The 18,040-nt window shown below is 32.6% G+C and overlaps 1 protein-coding gene across 1 annotated transcript; it reads right to left on the minus strand.

The window, feature by feature from the left end:
* Nucleotides 1-11,050: 11,050 nt before the first annotated feature.
* Nucleotides 11,051-13,233, minus strand: LOC127120753 (transcription factor MYB26). The gene is made up of 3 exons (XM_051051287.1): nt 12,962-13,233; nt 12,746-12,875; nt 11,051-12,109 (listed from the first exon to the last, which is right to left on the minus strand). Exons 1-3 carry the CDS (start codon nt 13,092-13,094, stop codon nt 11,380-11,382), a joined length of 993 nt encoding a protein of 330 aa, XP_050907244.1. The 5' UTR covers nt 13,095-13,233; the 3' UTR covers nt 11,051-11,379.
* Nucleotides 13,234-18,040: the final 4,807 nt, after the last annotated feature.

Consider the following 18,040-nt stretch of genomic DNA (forward strand, 5'->3'; position numbering starts at 1 on the left):
CAACTTATATTGTTAATGTTGTTGAGCCAATGCCACCTCTTACTACTGATGTTGTTGAGCCAATGTCACCTTCTATTGTTGATGTTGTTGAGCCACTGCCACCTCCGGATGGTGAGACTACTCAGGATGTTAAACCAAAGACATTCGGAGGAGGCCCTGTAAAGTTGTCACCATTGCCTTTGTACCCAGACCATACATATTTGGGAGAGAGAGGTATCATTAGTTAGATTCATTCTTTTTAATTTACTTTTATTTTATTTGACAAGTATCTGATATTGATTTTTATTTTGTGCAAGACCGTGATCCGTTGAAGTTTATTAACCACAAACGGAAGATTATTGGCCTGCCTCGGCCGAATGATGATTGATTTCAGGCAGCTTTGTCCCTATTTGGGATGAAGGACTTATGCATTACCGGTTATACTACGGTCAACCACATAATGCTTAATGCATTCATGGAGAGATGGCACTCAGAGACCTTGTCATTTCATCTCCCGCTTGGTGAAATGTCTATCGGGGGGAGACTTCTAGATCATAGGATGATTAGCAAAGACGAGGCACTCAAGATGGTGGTAGACTATCTAGGGACTAACCCAACGGTGGCAAGAGAGGAGTTAGATATGACCAGGGGGCTCATGCTAGGTTTGAATACCTGAAAAGGTATATACATATGAGTTATAAAGAGCACATCAGGCCACGGGTAGGGCTCTATATAGTGCATGCTATGAGAGCATACCTGTTATATTTCGTTGGTACCATGATTTTTATGGACAAGAGTTCCACTTATATTAATGTCATATACCTACGGTACTTCGAGAATTTCAAGCAGATCCATGAGTACAACTAGGGGGTCGCTTGTTTGGTCTACTTGTACTCAAAGTTATCAAAGGGTTGTAGGTGGAAGACGAAACAGGCCACAGGCAGCATCACATTACCAACGATAATATTTATTGGTCTTTTAATCCTCATGTGTCATTTTCATTGCATATTTACAATGCCATTACTTATGATTCGTGTGTGCCAAACTTTTTAGGCTTGGATCCTCTAACACTTCCTGCACATCTCTGGCTAGGCGAGTGTACCGACTTACATGGATTATATGTCGTGTGCTACTCTATTTGCCCCGTTCAAAGGGAACCAGACGAATGAGTCATTCAAAGTGTATCTTGAGCGCTTACTTGTCGATGACATGCACTTCAACAGCTACGTCGATCACCGTGAGACACAACCATTTGACGAGACAGTATTATACTCTGGATGGTTGACCTACATATCACGTCTCACTTCCCTTCATTTGTCTGAGTGCGTCATGCGGAAATTCGGCTGCACTCAAACCATTCTCGGACACCCTATTGTATTTGCTCCCCCTGCTTTGACACGTAGACAAATTGATGGCATTTTTTATGATTATGAGAGTCAGTTGGTACTATAGGAGACACATAGTACCATAGTTGAGAGCGAATAGAGCTATGTGTACGAGTACAATAAATATTTCTTCAGGGGTGTCACATTTGTATATGGTGCAGGATGCTCTAGGAGATCCACTGAGGCTAGCTCATCAGGAGATATTAGAGGAGGAGCAGGCACATTTAGATCATATTGAGAATGTCTTGCCTAAATGTCGTCACATTGTGGAGATTGCACAAACATACATTGGCAAAGGTATCTTCCCTGATGGTTTGATGTGAGGTAGGTTATATATGTCATTATGATGGAGGCACAAAGGGCATTGATGTACCAAAGACAACGTCAAAAGGTGGGGGGATTGATGACTGAGGAGCCTAAGGAGGCGGAGGAGGCATAAGAGATGTAGCCCTACATGCATAGTAATGCAATAGTATATAGTAGTTATACTATGGATTATATTTTATTTTCACCCCATTCTACTTTATCGTTGTATTTGACTTTATTTATATATGACATTTAGACCATCTGGAGTTATATACATTATTTTTTGCATATGAATTGTATGGTTTAAATATTCATCTGAATACACGTAAACAAAATACAATATGCAAATAAATGGAGATGCGTCTCTTGAATACTTTAACGTTACCCGAGGATTGGATGCATTCGAAGATGCATCTATGGAATCCGGGGGCATTTAAGTATTTTCACGTGGTGCCTAAGAAACATATAGGGTGCATTAAGAAATTCATTTGTTTTATTTTGTCTCGCCATCACAATTATACTTGGCACCTCTTATTTTCGTATTGATCAAAATTTACTTTTCATTATTTATATTCTAAAATTTCAGTTGCTCATAATAATTCACTCTGATTGAAGCTGTATTTTCAAAAAATCCAAAAAGCAGCAAAATTCTTGGATATCCTAAAAGAAGTAGGAAATTTCTAGATTTTTGTAGAAATTTTGATATACCTGATTTTTAGCCAAATGTGAAAAAATTTATAGTTCAATTTAGGATATTTTATTTGTGCGCTCATGAGATGTATGGTTCCTTTACATATTTTACGTAGTTTTTCGCCATTGACGATGTATGTTTTTACTTGCATGTTTTGTTTTTAACTTGTGCAAAATTTAATAGGCTTTGTGTATCTCTGCCATAAATAATTCATTTTTTATATGTTGTAAATGACATATATCTTCCTCTTGAGTTGAAGTGTTAGCATGAGCACAGTCCATTGGTAAACAGTATGGTATTTTTGTTGTTATTGTTCGTTCTAATACCGCAAATGAGATTAGGGGGGAAGATAAATTGATTATGAGTTGTAAGAGAGGAGGGAACTACAAGAAGAAGAATCTCCCCGTTCTAATACCACACAATTTTATTATAAACATTCCCTCTAACCCTTTTATGTTAAAGGTTCTCATTGTCAATGATTCAGCACTATAGACTCATTATGTTTCTCAATCACTGTTTGAATTTATTACATGTTTCGTAGTGTTAATAAGGTGTCATGCCTTCCAGTTTATAGGATTTCCTCATGTTGAAAATCTTCATATGGGTTTCATATTCACCATGGTGATAATTATTGATCATGTCTCAAAGACACGAAAGAAATGCAGGGGTGATAGCCCCCGCATAACAGTTCCGGAGTATTATTGTATTTTGGACCATAATATTATATGTACGACTTAAACACTTTAAACCCTAATTAATTAAAGTAATAATACAATATTACAACTACTTTATAATTGTATATGTATACATACTTGATCAAATTGCATAAATAAAAATCATGCCATTGTCCTGCAATTGACTGTATCTTTTATTTTAAGTTATTAGTTACTATTTTAATAAGGTATCTATAAGTGAGTCAAGAAGAACAACAAGATCTTCCCATAGGGATACAAAAAAATTGAATGGAAAATAACAATATATTAAAGAATGGTGAAAAATAACCAAAGTAGGGATGACAATGGGCAAAGTTTGGGTAGGACGTTATAGTATATGTCCCCAAACCCGCTGTTTAAAATAATCCTCATACCCGAGCCCATGCCCGTGTGGGCACCAATATTTGTACTTGTACCCGTACCATATGGGTACCTAAGTACCCATACCCATACCTATTTACCCGCATTTCTAATTAAAAATAACCGACCAATTATAACTTATCATGTCATTTTAATTTTTTAACAACATTTAAAAAAAATTGAGGATGTTATTATTGAGATAAGAAATAAATAATAATTTATATTAGAACGCGTAAAAATTTAATAGTGGTGTATTTGATAAAATTGTTAGATTAACCTGTGTACATAATAATGAAAATAAAATATAAATAAATATATATAGTGCGGGTGTGGGGCGGGCTGGGTACTAAGGTACCCATACCCTCACCCATACTGGCTTATTTTAGTGGATAATTGTTTGTGCCCATGCTCATATCCATTTTACGGGTTTTTATCCTATCCGTTGTGGGTAATTTTTGTGGGTACCCACTGGGGATGAATATAATTGTCATCCTTACACCAAAGTACAACTAAGATAAACATAAAGCACAATAAGTGTCAGAAAACAAATAAGGAGCAAAAAAGAACAACATACAACAAAAACAATCTAACCAACACTACTGACCAAGGGGTCCCCTCAAATAAAGACTCACATTACTAAAAATTCAACTCGATGGCAGCAGGTTAGATCTTAAATCACCAGACTCACCATCACACGATCAGATCCTATCAAAAGAGCATATAAAATACCAAATGCCAAAACCTATAACAAAGATAAACACTAGATCTGCTATAGTTGCAAGTAAATGATAAGGTTATGGAGCCACTAAGTGAAAGTGCAAGAGTTTACCCCTAATCAACCCAGAAACCATTTCCAGGACATAAAAATACTATTCTCCCCAACCACTTTTGTTGATTTTGTGACCCCCTTAAAGATGACATCATTGTGGACTTTCCAAATGGACCAGATTATAGAGTGCCAAATCAAAATATAACCATTGTTATACTTAATCATGCCATTTTAAAGAAAGAAAATACTCAAAAGTACCCTAGGGTCATTACGTATAACTAACTTCCACCCTAATCACTTAAAGATTTTATACCACACAAACAGGGCTAACTCATAAGTTACAAAGAGATGAGAACCCATCTCAACCAGATACACACAGAAGGGACAAGAGATCCTAATGGATCAAAAACTACCCATTTCTTAGACATGTTTTATTTACACGGGAGTCTATCTTTCAAAAAAAATCAAGAGAATACCTAGATCTTAGAAGGAGCCCAAATAATATATATAAGGGGGAAGACTGACTCTTTGTCGTAAGAGGATCCGAATAAAGAGATACACCTTCAGAAATTGACTTTCATCATACTTGATTCTTCATAGTCTTATGTCTCCAAATTCTACTTCTTGGCTTCTGAAGATTTAAAGTATAGATCACTAGAGGCTGACTTTATTCAGAGTTGACTTCTTTAGAGTTTGGTTCTTCCATCAGAGTCAGAGTCATCGGAAGTGATATTCAGAACCATAGTCTGAACTTCAAATGTAGAATAATCAATCTTCTCTTCATTTGTTATTGGTTTTATAATCCTGCATATTTGAACAGATATTAGAATATCTAATTGTTCTTTAAAAACTTTGTTATCATAAAACCCTAAGGGATATGGTATCAACCAATTTTTTTCAACGACGATTTCACCTCACATATAAAAAAAACATGGTATAATTCTTGGACGCACCATGTTTTTTTTCTTAAAAAAATATACAATTTATTTCGTCGATTTTTTTTTAAATACAGGGGTAAAATTATTTAGTGTACATGCTTTGAATCTTAGTAGCTTCAAATTATGTTTTTGTTTCATTAAAAATGGAGCCTTCTTGAATATTTTATTTTTAATCTAAAAAATATACCACATTTCACCTCAGTTTTGTTTTCCAACCGAGGTGAATTTGTTTCTCTGATATATATAGCTTTAGCTTGTAGCATTAAGTTTCACTTGTGTAAACAAGATAAGAAAAACCCTAAGATAATGCCCTTAACAAAAGATCCAACAAGTGAGCCCTAAACAACGAGAGCCATAAAGATATATCATCTTCAATACGAAGATGATATGTGTTTAAGGCTTTCGTTTCTTCTTCAAAGATCCAAACCATTTTCTTTCACTTCTTCTTCAAAGACATGGTATGTCAAACATCACTAATCATATTATTATTGTTGTTGTTGAGATTCGAAACCATATAGGTTTTATCTTGTTGTTGTTGTTGTTTAAACAAATTTATGTTATAAGTTTATTTATGTTGTGATTGTTGTTGTTGTTGAGACCTTTTGTTAAGACCATAGACCATAGAGGTTTAGTATTGTTGTTGTTGTTTAAACAAATTTATGTTATAAGTTTATTGATGTTGTTAAAATTCGTTGTTGAGACCCTAAATCCTAAATGTTTAATTTTCTTGTTGTTGTTTAAACAGATTTAGGTTATAGGTTTATTGATAATGTTGTTGTAGTTTTGTTAAGAGATTGTTTTTTTGAGTTATTGGTTTTGAGTTATTGATGTTACGGTTGTCGTTGTTGTTTAGTTGTTCTACTACCCCAAGTTATGGAATTTTTGTATGTTGTAGTTTAGTTGTTGTTATTATGTTTAAGTTTTAGATTGATATTGATATTGAGTTTATGTTTTTTATGATTCTTTATGCAACTCTCATGTTGTTCCGTCGAGTTGAGTTTATTATATCTAATTTTGATTATTTATTTCGAACTAACCCATGTTTGAACATATAACCTATTAAATTGATTTTGAAAATAATCATATAAAAAATTATGTTGTATCTGATACTTATCTTACACTAATTAATGATTTTCTAGCATTCTACAACTCATCATTCATCTCATGTTTTATTTGTCGTTAACATTTTTCTAATACTTCTAGTTTTCGTTCAACTTTCTTCCAAATTTGTTCATTTTTAAAGCATAAAATATTATGCTTCTAAGAATAAATTAGTAGAAAACAAAGTGTTGAATAAAAAACTTGAAACATTGAAGAGATTTTAATCATAAAAGAGCGTGAGATGAATGATGAGTTACAGGATACTCGAAAACCATTGATTAGTGTAAGTTATTCTTCAAATATAACACAATTATTCATATAATTATTTTCTTAGTCAATTTCGAAAAAATTTATGTTCAGTTAGGGTTTAGTGAAATAAGAAATCAACATTAGATTTAATAAACTCAATCGTGTTTTATCCATCGGTTTTATGTCAAAACCGAGGTGAAAGGTGTTTTCGTCATTTAAGAATTCCAAAAAGAATCTCCTTGGAGATCCAACCTATGACCTATACATATTACATGTCGGTTGTCTTAAAATTGAGAGGTTAAGTGGCGCGTTTTTAATGTCGCCCTATGTTACGTCGCCTGTGAATTCGAGGTACACTACTATGGAAAATACATCTAATGATAGTTGCGAAATACATATAATGACGATTACATGTCCGTTGTTAGGTAGCGCGTAATTGTATGTATGTTGGTTTTCACAACGGGTGTGTGACTGTGGTTATATGCTAGGTAGCGCGCTACCTATCACATCAGTTATATGTTTTAACCGTGGTGATATGGGTAAGAGTTTATTATAAAATATGGGATTGCTTGATTTTCTTTACCCCTCATTAATCATATTCAACCATTCAAATAGATTTTTGAGATAATAATCAGAAAAATTAAATTGTTCTTGAAAAATAACTTAAATAATCCAATGTTTTTCAAATTACATGCATCTTGTAATTCATGATTTCCTCATCAACTCATATAATTTGATTCAATCCCAAATTCTTCAAAGTAATGATGATGAATGAATGTCTTCTAAGTCTTTCACACAAATTTTGATTTTCTTTTTTTTTATGGTTTACTTTGAAAATATCAAATCTTGTATGAAAGACTCACAATATCATTCATTTATCATCATTGTTTTGAAGAATTTGTGGCATTAAATCAAATTCTATAGGCTAAAGAGAAATTATGAATTACGAGATGCATGCAATTCGAAAAACATTGGACCGGGTTTAAGTTGTTTTTCAAGAATAATTTAATTTTACTGATTATTATCTCAAAAATCTATTTAAATGAATGCAAGTCCAATGAGTGGTTAGTGAAACAAGCAATCACATATGATATAACAAACTCACTAAAAATATTTATCAAGAAAAATATCAATTAATTAACATAGATTGTGAGAACTTGATAATTAACCATTTTTAGAAGCTATGAAGAGGATAAATTAGAAGGGAGAGTAGAAAACACATGTTCAGTATGAGAATATTATATGAAAGACTCATATAATATTTCTACAGCGAAAACACAAGTTCACAACTATCTTAGGTCTATGTTCACACAACCAGATGCATCAGTGATAAGTAAAAAACCATAACCACTTGCTAGTTGCACATGAAAAACTATTTATTAACAAATAAGCGAAAACAACATTAACAACATACAACAAAATTTATCAACAACATACATACCTATAATTAAAAAAATTCAGGGAAAATGAAGACGGAAATATGATTGTCTCAAAATGAAGCTGAAGTTGATATAATTGTGTTGCTATGAAAAAAATACAAAGTTTCTCATAGCAACAAAAACTATTATGTGAACCACACCCATAATATGCAATTTCTTGTGAATCAATATACCCATAGCATCTACAATGAAAGGAGGATGAAACTGAGAAAAAAGCTGCAAAATATGTTAAATTTGAATGGATGTCATTCTAGGCCTACCACACAAGTTTGCAGATTTTACTTCGGCTTCATCATCTCCTTGTATTTTTTCATAGCAATGCAAATCAATTGTAATCCTACAAAAACCATGAAAAAAACAACATGTTAACATAAGCTAGCATGACATTGTAATCCAATTTTTTTTACTAACATACATAACAATAACATCAACATAGCAACAACATACACGAAGAATAGCGAATTTGAAAAAAGATTTGTCAACAACAACAAGCAACAACAAAACATGTGAAACCGAAGTAAATAATATGAAAATCATGTCAACAAATATTTATCTACATTTATTAACAATAACATACAACAACAAAAAACCATAAACTATCGAACAAGAAGAAAATCATGTGGAACATAACAATAACATACATGAAAATGAGAGAATTAGGAAGAGGAAGAATACCTTTATGTATGAAGAACAAGATTGAGGCTAGACTGTAGCATATGAAAGCTAATGATGAAGAAGAAGAGAGAAAATATTTACTAGGATTTTGTTGTAAGAGATACGGCGATACTGTCAAGAAGCGAGAGTTAATTTGCTTATATATGGGTAAACAATTTCACCACGGTCGCATTCAAAAACCGCGATGAAATGTAATGTCTTTCACAACACTTGACATTACCAATCGTGGTGATATACATTTTAATATGAGTGTTATTCTCACACATATATATGAAACAAAAAAAAATAAAAATTATTGGAGCTGGAATTCGTACCCCGTCACTCCATGAATGTATAATGACAGTTAATTATTTTGACTGTAATGCAATGTCTTTTTGTAAATATAAAAAATAAAACGCGTCTAAAAATGAGGCTTTATCACAATTAACTGTGAGACCGTTGTACTTTACTGTTACCAAATGTATATCTTGTAGTAGTGGTAAGACCATTTTTTCAACCGAAATAAAAGGCGTTTTTCGTTGTAGTGTAGGACACTCATTCACCATCACCAAAAGATTACCAGTAAAAACACAAACTCTCATCCAAGATCTTTATTTCTCACTAAACATTGATCTGATAAGCATATAATCCATGAAGTTTCAACTAAATGAATCATATGCTCTCTCAAAATCCACCTTAAGAATGAGGCAAACTCTTTTAAATCTCTTGGTCAAGTCGACCACCTCATTAACAACCATCATTCAGTGAACCAACATTATCCCCTTAACAAAAACTTATTGATCAGAGGATATGGATTTGTCCATCATTGACCCAAGTCTAATGGTCAATACTTCAACCACCAATTTGTACAAGGATCCCACCAAGTAAATATGTCTAAAATCTCTCAAATGAGAGGGGGAATTAACCTTAGAGATCAAAGTCACAAAATATGATGCAAAATTACGAGATAAATATGCAAAATGATGGATTTGATCAAACATAATCCTCAGGTGAACTCTAAACAGGTTCCATAAACTTTTCAAGAAGGAGAAATTAAAATTATATAGGTATGAGCATGGTTTTAAATTGCGGTTGCGGCTGCGGATGCGGTTGCAGTCACTGCGGATGCGACTATTACGGCTGTTGCGATGCGTATCGCGGTCGTTGCGACATGAATTTATTTTTTATCAATATAAAATAATATATTTTATTATTTATATTAGAGGTGACATGTCTTTCATTTCCTCTCTCTCTCTCTCTCTCTCTCTCTCTCTCTCTCTCTCTCTCTCTCTCTCTCTCTCTCCTCTCTCTCTCTCTCTCTCTCTCTCTCTCTCTCTCTCTCTCTCTCTCTCTCTCTCTCTCTCTCTCTCTCTCTCTCTCTCTCTCTCTCTCTCTCTCTCTCTCTCTCTCTCTCTCTCTCTCTCTCTCTCTCTCTCTCTCTCTCTCTCTCTCTCTCTCTCTCTCTCTCTCTCTCTCTCTCTCTCTCTCTCTCTCTCTCTCTCTCTCTCTCTCTCTCTCTCTCTCTCTCTCTCTCACAAAAGGAAGGAAGGTTATACTAAATTTATTCAAACAATGTGTAATATGTTGCAGGCTGATGCAGTTTGATGCGGGCACATGCGGTTGTTGCAGCGTTATAATGCAATTTTTAGTGTGATTTACAATCACACCGCAATTGCGGTGTGATGCGCATGCCGACACTACCGCAACCGCAATATTATAGCCGCATCAGGTGATGCAGTCCGCAATTAAAAATTATGGATATGAGCTTTTGTTACCATCACACTGAGACACAACATAGTCTACAAAGAGAACTGACAAAGAAAAGTTATCATCATCCGAAAAAAAAGCAGAAAACTACATCATCCGGACTAGGTTTATCAGCCTTTGGTTCTTTAAAAATCTTGGTAAAATAGTTCATCTATTGTCTAATTTTAGACACCCATTCAATTCAAACTTCAACAGCCCTTTAGAGCTAATAGAGCTAAGATAACATTCATTTTGCTTCTACTATATATCAACAATGCATGAAAGTAATCAGAATTAGTGTCACCCTTCTTAAACTAATTAGGATCTGATATACGCAATCGCTCTGCATCTAGAATCAATTTCTTCCGCAGATAAAAACCTAAGATCAACCAAAAAATTCCACCATGTTCACCTCCTTTTTTTTAAGCTAATTATATAGGAGTCTAAGAGGAGTTTTACTATGTCTAGAAGAATTTCACTCATGTGAAACTACTATGATATATGACTGCAGAAACATAATATCCATCTTCATTTTTTTTAATATACATTACAGCTAAATTATTAAAAAAGATCACATCACAATACAAAATTATTAATGCAAAACATAATTACAAGTTGTGATTTTTTGTTTTAAACGTGTGCATGTGGTGACTGATGAGTCAAAATGCTTTTTGTGTACGACTGCAGGCCTGTGGTTGTTGTACAAAAAAGACACAAATGTTGAAAGTTGAAAAGGCAAACCCATTATTATCATTCAAGAAAAAATCACCACTTTGTACAGTCAAATACCAAATCGAGTACATAGCTTTTCATGTATCTTCAATATCAAATAACTTTATTTTTCCTCTTCCATGTCAAAACACTCAAATAAACACTTCAAGCCTTGTTATACATATACATAACATACATTACACTCAAATCTTTCCAATCATCAATCAAAAAAATGTAGAAAATCAATAGGAGAAAGGAGCAAGCAAACTCTTCCTAGTTAGGGTTGAGATATAATTAATCAGAAGATAATTAGTCTTCTTAATTAATAAATTATCATCTCATAATAATGAAGAAGGAAAAGGAGAAAGAGAATTTGTTGTACTTGTTCCCATAATATTTGATGAGTTTGGTTCTTCAACACTCTCCCAGAAAAGAAAGCTAGAACATTGTTGTTGCTGTTGATTTTCCACCCATTCATTCAACTCATGTCTCTGCAACTGCAATGATTCCAATGTTAATATCTCTCCTTCCTCATCCATGTTACAAGACTGCACTTGATCAATTGGCACCATGTTTTCCACATTATTATCTATCAATGGTGGCAGATTATAATTACTACTAGTATCATGAATGGCTGTAAAAGCTGTTGTTGCTGGATGAGGAGGAGGAGGAAGTGCCTGAACTTGATGATCATGATTATGATGATGATGATTCAAGTTCCATGTTTCTGAGTTCAAACTCATGTTATCATGGAAGAACACTTCTGGTCTTATTACATTTGTATCTGTTGCTGTTGTTGTTGTGTCAAACATAAATAAAGGACATGTCGAAGAAAATAAGGTTTCTTTTGTTGTTACATTTTCTTGGTTGGTAAAGTAATTCTCTAGTTGATTGGAACTGTAGTTGAACTGAGGATGATGATCAATGGTTTGTGGTGTATTAAATGATAAATTAGGAGCAGAAGAAGATGAAGAAGATTTTCTAATTTTCTTCTTGATCCATGAATTCCAATAGTTTTTTATTTCATTGTCTGTTCTACCAGGTAAGTGGCTTGCAATGTGAGCCCATCTGCATTAATCCAAGTAATAATCACTTAAGTATGAATTAAGTTTTCTGTTTAAAATTAAGATAAAAAATTTATCTTTGTAATTAAGATGCTTAAATAAAAATGAAATCGTAATTTGCAAGCATACTAGAGAAAAACATGGTTAGAAGAATTTGGTAGGCTGGGATATATGCAAACACTAAAAATGGAATAGTAAATTTCAACTGACAAAATTGCCACCTTAACTTCCTCAAAACTATAGCTTTGAGGTTGATTGCTCCTGTTCTTATGTTTTGTTTTTTTTCAATATTGAGTTAGTATATATTGACAAATCTAAAGTATCTAGCTCAATTGAAGCCAGAGCTAGACCCCGAGAGAAACACTTTCTTAGGTTTCAAGCCTTCGCCAACAGACCGATTCCTGATCAACTTTGGGAGATCAGGTGTAACCTAATATCGATACTTCTTAATCAAATTCTTCAAAATTTCAAATTCGGTGTTAATATATAAAACTCAAGTCAGTCCAACAATATTTTGGCTGCTTCAACTAGGAAAAGTACAGAACACTTGGACATATATATAAAAAAGCAAGAAACTGATCATGATTCAAAATGCTTAATTGGTAAAGGTTGTATGAATAGTAGTGTGTGTGATTCAAACCTGTTGCCAACAACTCCATGAAGACTTATAATTAACTTCTCTTCCTCAGGTGTAAATCTTCCTCTTCTAATATCAGGCCTCAAATAATTTATCCATCGCAATCGACAACTCTTCCCACATCTTTGAAGCCCTGCAAAATCATAATCAAAAGATGATCAAAAAAAGTTTCATTTCCAAAATATAAAGCAAGAATTAACAGGTGCACAGTGCAGAGACCAGCTTTTTCTGGAACTTCACTCCAGCATCCATATCCATGAGTAGTAATGTATCTAATGAGTTTCTCATCTTCCTCAGGAGACCAAAGCCCTCTCTTAACCTTCTGTTGATTGCAGCATGAATGATGACCCATCTTTCTTCTTCTTCTTCTTTTCCTGTCTCTTTTTTCTTTACTAAATTGTACCTTGGATCATTCACCACCCTTTTAATATATACATTTATTACCTTGATATCATGAGTGAGCAAGTGCAATACAATAGTTACCTCTCTCTTTCTCTCTCTTTTAAAACTACTGAGGGAACTGAAACCGACATTTACAACCTGCATGTGGGACCTATATCTTCATCTAACCCTAAAGTGACGTTCTATCAACTTTATTCTAGCTATATAGTGTTACCATTTTCTACGTACATGTGTAGTAGTATTATATTACGTAACAAAATTGAGTTTCTTCAGGTTTTATTACCACAACAAGACCCTACAAAGTCACAGAATATACATAAAAGTGGAGATGAAAAAAGAAAGAAAATAAAGACGGAGTATTGTTGTTGGTTGTTTCCTGTCTGCAAACTATATATTCAACAACGTCATTATACATCATGAGTGGATATATTTACTAGCTACGTGTGAAAGAGATAGGAAAGATTAATTTTTTATTTGTCCACAAACTTAGTAAGTTACTGCATTTCATCTATCTTGTGCACTCACCACTTTTTTAAAATAAAATAAAAAACTAGAAAATGTTTGGTGTACATTTAATTGGATGTATACACTTTGAATATGCGTAGGAAATTAAATGTAAGATATATAAGTATCATTGAAAGAAAAGAGTCTATTTTATAGACTGTAATTTATTATGTGACTTGTAAGGTTAAATTTGCCACTATTTATCATTTCATTTCAAATTTTCTTTCTCATTTTATATTATTGTGAAATTGAAAAGGTTCAAACACAATTTTTTTTAATGCTCGGTATATCTCTTGTGCTTCTATCGGTCACTTTTTTTTTTTACCCTTTTAATCTGTGAAATAAAATAAGAGAATCCACAAAAACAAGAAGAAAAATAAATGATATATATATATATATATATATATATATATATATATATATATATATATATATATATATATATATATATATATATATATATATATATATATATATATATATATATATATTACTTGCTTAATTCGATCAAATCGATTTATTTTGAGAAAGAGATATGTTCTCCGATCCACTGTATTTTTAAAAGTTAGTTACAATATATTACAAGACGATGTATAAGAAAAAATCATTTCAAGTTTATAAGATCATCTTTTGTTCTATATAAATATTTCTTAATCTCTCGTTCTCTCGAGATATGAATCACACAAATTTAAACACAAAGTGTTTAGAAGTATTTTTTAACCTCAAATACTCCAAAGACATTTCAATTCTTGGAACAACGAATCTTAAGAATCTCACTCTCTGTCTCTCTAAGTTTTGTAAGAATAAGAGTGCAATTTAAGAGGGGAGGGGACTGTGAATTAGATTTTGAGATTTTTTCGGTTGTTTTATAGATGTTCTTATTTTTACAAAAATATGTTGATGAACTTATGAGGTAAAGTGCATAATTTAAATGTAGAAAAATAAAAAACACAACGATGTATACTAATTTTCCTTTCCAACCAAGAGTGCATCTAGTTCCCTCATATCCATGTGAGATTTTCACTATTGTTAGATCTTTGTACAAGTCTAAAACAACCTTATCAAAGTTATCAGGGTAGAAAAATATCACACTAGAAGGAAGAGAAGGTATCTTCACGTTGATACCTATATTAACAATATATTTTATACTAATGATAACATATCAAATATTGGTGCTAACGGAATTAAATTTAAAAACATTCAAAATGATACAAAGAATATAATAGATGACTAACTACCAAGACAATATATATCATAATACTGATAATCTATAAGACGAGTAAAATTAAAAAATAGCATGGGGGTGGTTTAGTATACTGCTAAGTATTCATAACATAACTCAAAATTGTAAAAGCAAGTAATTGTTAAAAATGTCTATGAAATGATGAAATTAACAGAGAAAAAACGATCTTATACTAAAGATTATTGAAAAATCATACAAGAATATTCTATACAGTTCACATAAATTTTATTTCCATGTTTACAAAACCAGCAAAAGTTTCAGCAGTATATGCCCCTTCAACATCTTACACGACATTGACACGTCAATGATAATAATTTAAAACATCAAATAAATTAAACATAATCCATGACTAATCCAATAAATCTAAAGAATCTATTATAATTTAAAAAATAGGCCTAAATTAAAAAAATACAATTTTAATAATTAAAAATAATGTATAAAAAATACAATTATATATTAACCAAGTGAAGCAACAAAAAGACTCAAAGTTTTGTTTAAACTATAAAAGAAAACATTTCATTCAACTTAAAATTTCTAATAAATTAAAAAGAGTCTTTCTTCGAATATTTTTCGAAACAAATTCATCAAATAAATCTTTATATTTTAGTGTCTCCAAAAGATCATTAAATAATTAATAAATAAAATTAGAAATTAAAAAATTAAAAATAAGAAATTAACAATTATAAAAAAAAGAATCAATAATTAAAAAATGAAAGAAAAATATTAAATCTTTAATTTCATTTTACTTTTATATTTTCTATTCATCTTTAAATAATTTAAATCATTAATATCTATCATAATAATAAATAAAAAATATACAACAACAATTAAAAAAGTATAACAAAAGGATTGAACCCATAAACTTTACCACCATATTGAAAAATTAACTTTCTACCACTTGGCCAATGATAAATTCATGTTTACTTTCAATTTTATCATTTATTTAATATAATATTAAATATATATTTTACTTTTTTTAAAACAAAATGAGGCCCCTCAATTTGGAGGCCCTTACTCAGGGTCGGCCCTGTATACACACTTGATAAAACTGCATAAGTAAAAATCATGTCATTGTTCTGCAAATAATCGTATCTTTTCTTTTAAGTTATTAGTGGGTATTTTAATAAGGTATATAGAAGTGAGCCAAGAAGAAGAACAAGATCTTACAGGGATGCAAAAAACATGAACGACAAATAACAATATATTAAAGAAGGGCGAAAAACCACCAAAGTACAACAAATATAAAAAAAACACAAGAAGTGTCAGAAGACAACTAAAAAGTAAGAAAGAACAACATACAACAAAAACAACCCAACCAACACTACTAACCAAGGGGTCCCCGTAGATAAAGACCCACATTACTAAAAATTCACCTCATTGGCAGTAGGTTAGATGCCAAATCACTAGACCCACCATTAAGAGATTAGATCTCATCAAAAGAGCATAAAAAAATACCAAATGCCAAAACCTACCTCATAACCAAGACAAACCCTCGATCTGTTATAGTTGCAAGTAAATGATAAGGTTCTGGAGCCACTCAGTGAAGGCGCAAGAGTTCACCCCTAATCAACCCATAAACCATTTATAGGACATAAAAATACTATTCTCATCCATCTCTTTTGTTGATTTTGTGACTCACTTAAAGATGAAATCATTGTAGACTTTCCAAATGGACCAAATTACAGAGTGCCAAATCAAAATATAACCATTCCAGTACTTAATCATGCCCTCCTAAAGAAAGAAAAGACTTAAAAAGTACTCTAGGGTCATTAAGGATAACTACATGCCCCCTAACCACTTAAAGATTTTATACCACACAGACAAGGCTAACTCACAAGTTATAAAAAGATGAGAAACCATCTCAACTAGATATCCACACATGGGACAAGAGATCGTACTAGGATCAAAAACCACCCATCTCTTAGACATGTTTTCTTTAGACAAGAGTTTATCTTGAAAAATTTGTCAAGATAAGACCAATATATTAGAAAGAGCCCAACTAATCTATATAAGGAGAAGACCCGACTCTTTGTCGTGAGAGGATCTGAAGAAGAGATTGAACTAATCCTTTGGTCAAGGTAAGCAGAAGCCACTGAGAAATCTCCTTTTTCTACCATGTTTCCAAATCAACTAATATGTATATAGGGGAAAAGTGACACCTCAAAGCAGAGATAAAAGCCCCTAAAAATGGTAGCTCTCTAAGAAAGAAGGGTTTCCTCCACATAATATCCCAAGTCAATGCCCCACTAGCCACCAAACAAATCTCTCCCGTCAACTCATCAGACTGAACAGAGTTAGAGAATAAACCAAGGAACTTAGTCTTTAAGGGGATGGTCCATAACCAAGGGTCCTTGCAAAAGGATGATTACCCGACCCAACTTTCCTAATGATACCATTGACCAACCAATATGAGTTATCATACTCTTTAGACCCAAGAAGAGACACCATTTTCCCACTAGGAAAAAGTAGAGTGAAACCTCTCAATCATCCCCCACAAAGAGAGGAAACAATTGTAGCTCCATATATAGCTACAAGAATATCCCTCCAAATTATTGGATCCCTTGTAAGTAGCCTCGTCTCCAATTTTCCAAAAGAGTAAGATTAACCGACTGGAGATCCCTCACTCTTAACACCCCCCTCTATTATTTGGGTTATAGACATCTTCAATCCATGATATCTATAAAGCACTTTTTGTTCGCCCCGAACAAAAACCTTCTTTGTAACTTGTCAAGCTTCTTCCAAATCGATAAAAGCATATTCGAAAACGACAGTAAGAATATGATGGTATCATTAAGCAGTGAGTTAAGAATAACCACTCTACCAGCCAAACTTGCATATTTATGCTTCAAATAATTAAGCCTTTTTTTCTAGCAGGTCAACTAAAGGATCTCAAGTATTTTCAAGGCGAGGATTTTCTCCCACTAAAAAACCAAGATAGTTGAAATAAAGAGAATCAATCTCACGGTGGTGGAAATCTCATGCAGATGATAGAAATACATAATCCATATTGATCCATAATAAGACTACTATTGAAGAAATTAACTTGAAGCCCTGGAGTAAGCTCGAAACCTCTAAGAATAACCTTAATTTTCCACAAATTCTCTAGAGTAGGGTGAGACACAAGGAGAGTATCATCAACATACTAAAGA

This window comes from Lathyrus oleraceus, chromosome 2 (genome assembly GCF_024323335.1).
Source record: "Lathyrus oleraceus cultivar Zhongwan6 chromosome 2, CAAS_Psat_ZW6_1.0, whole genome shotgun sequence".
In the NCBI taxonomy this organism is placed as follows: Eukaryota; Viridiplantae; Streptophyta; class Magnoliopsida; order Fabales; family Fabaceae; genus Lathyrus; species Lathyrus oleraceus.

Bases quoted from the DNA above. Each gene is read 5' to 3' on its own strand.
- LOC127120753 (XM_051051287.1), bottom strand. From the start codon at position 13,094: ATGGGTCATCATTCATGCTGCAATCAACAGAAGGTTAAGAGAGGGCTT. The intron at 12,876-12,961 runs GTCTCTGCACTG...ATGATTTTGCAG, and splicing joins TGAAGTTCCAGAAAAAGCTG to GGCTTCAAAGATGTGGGAAG. The intron at 12,110-12,745 runs GTTTGAATCACA...GGATTAATGCAG, and splicing joins CATGGAGTTGTTGGCAACAG to ATGGGCTCACATTGCAAGCC.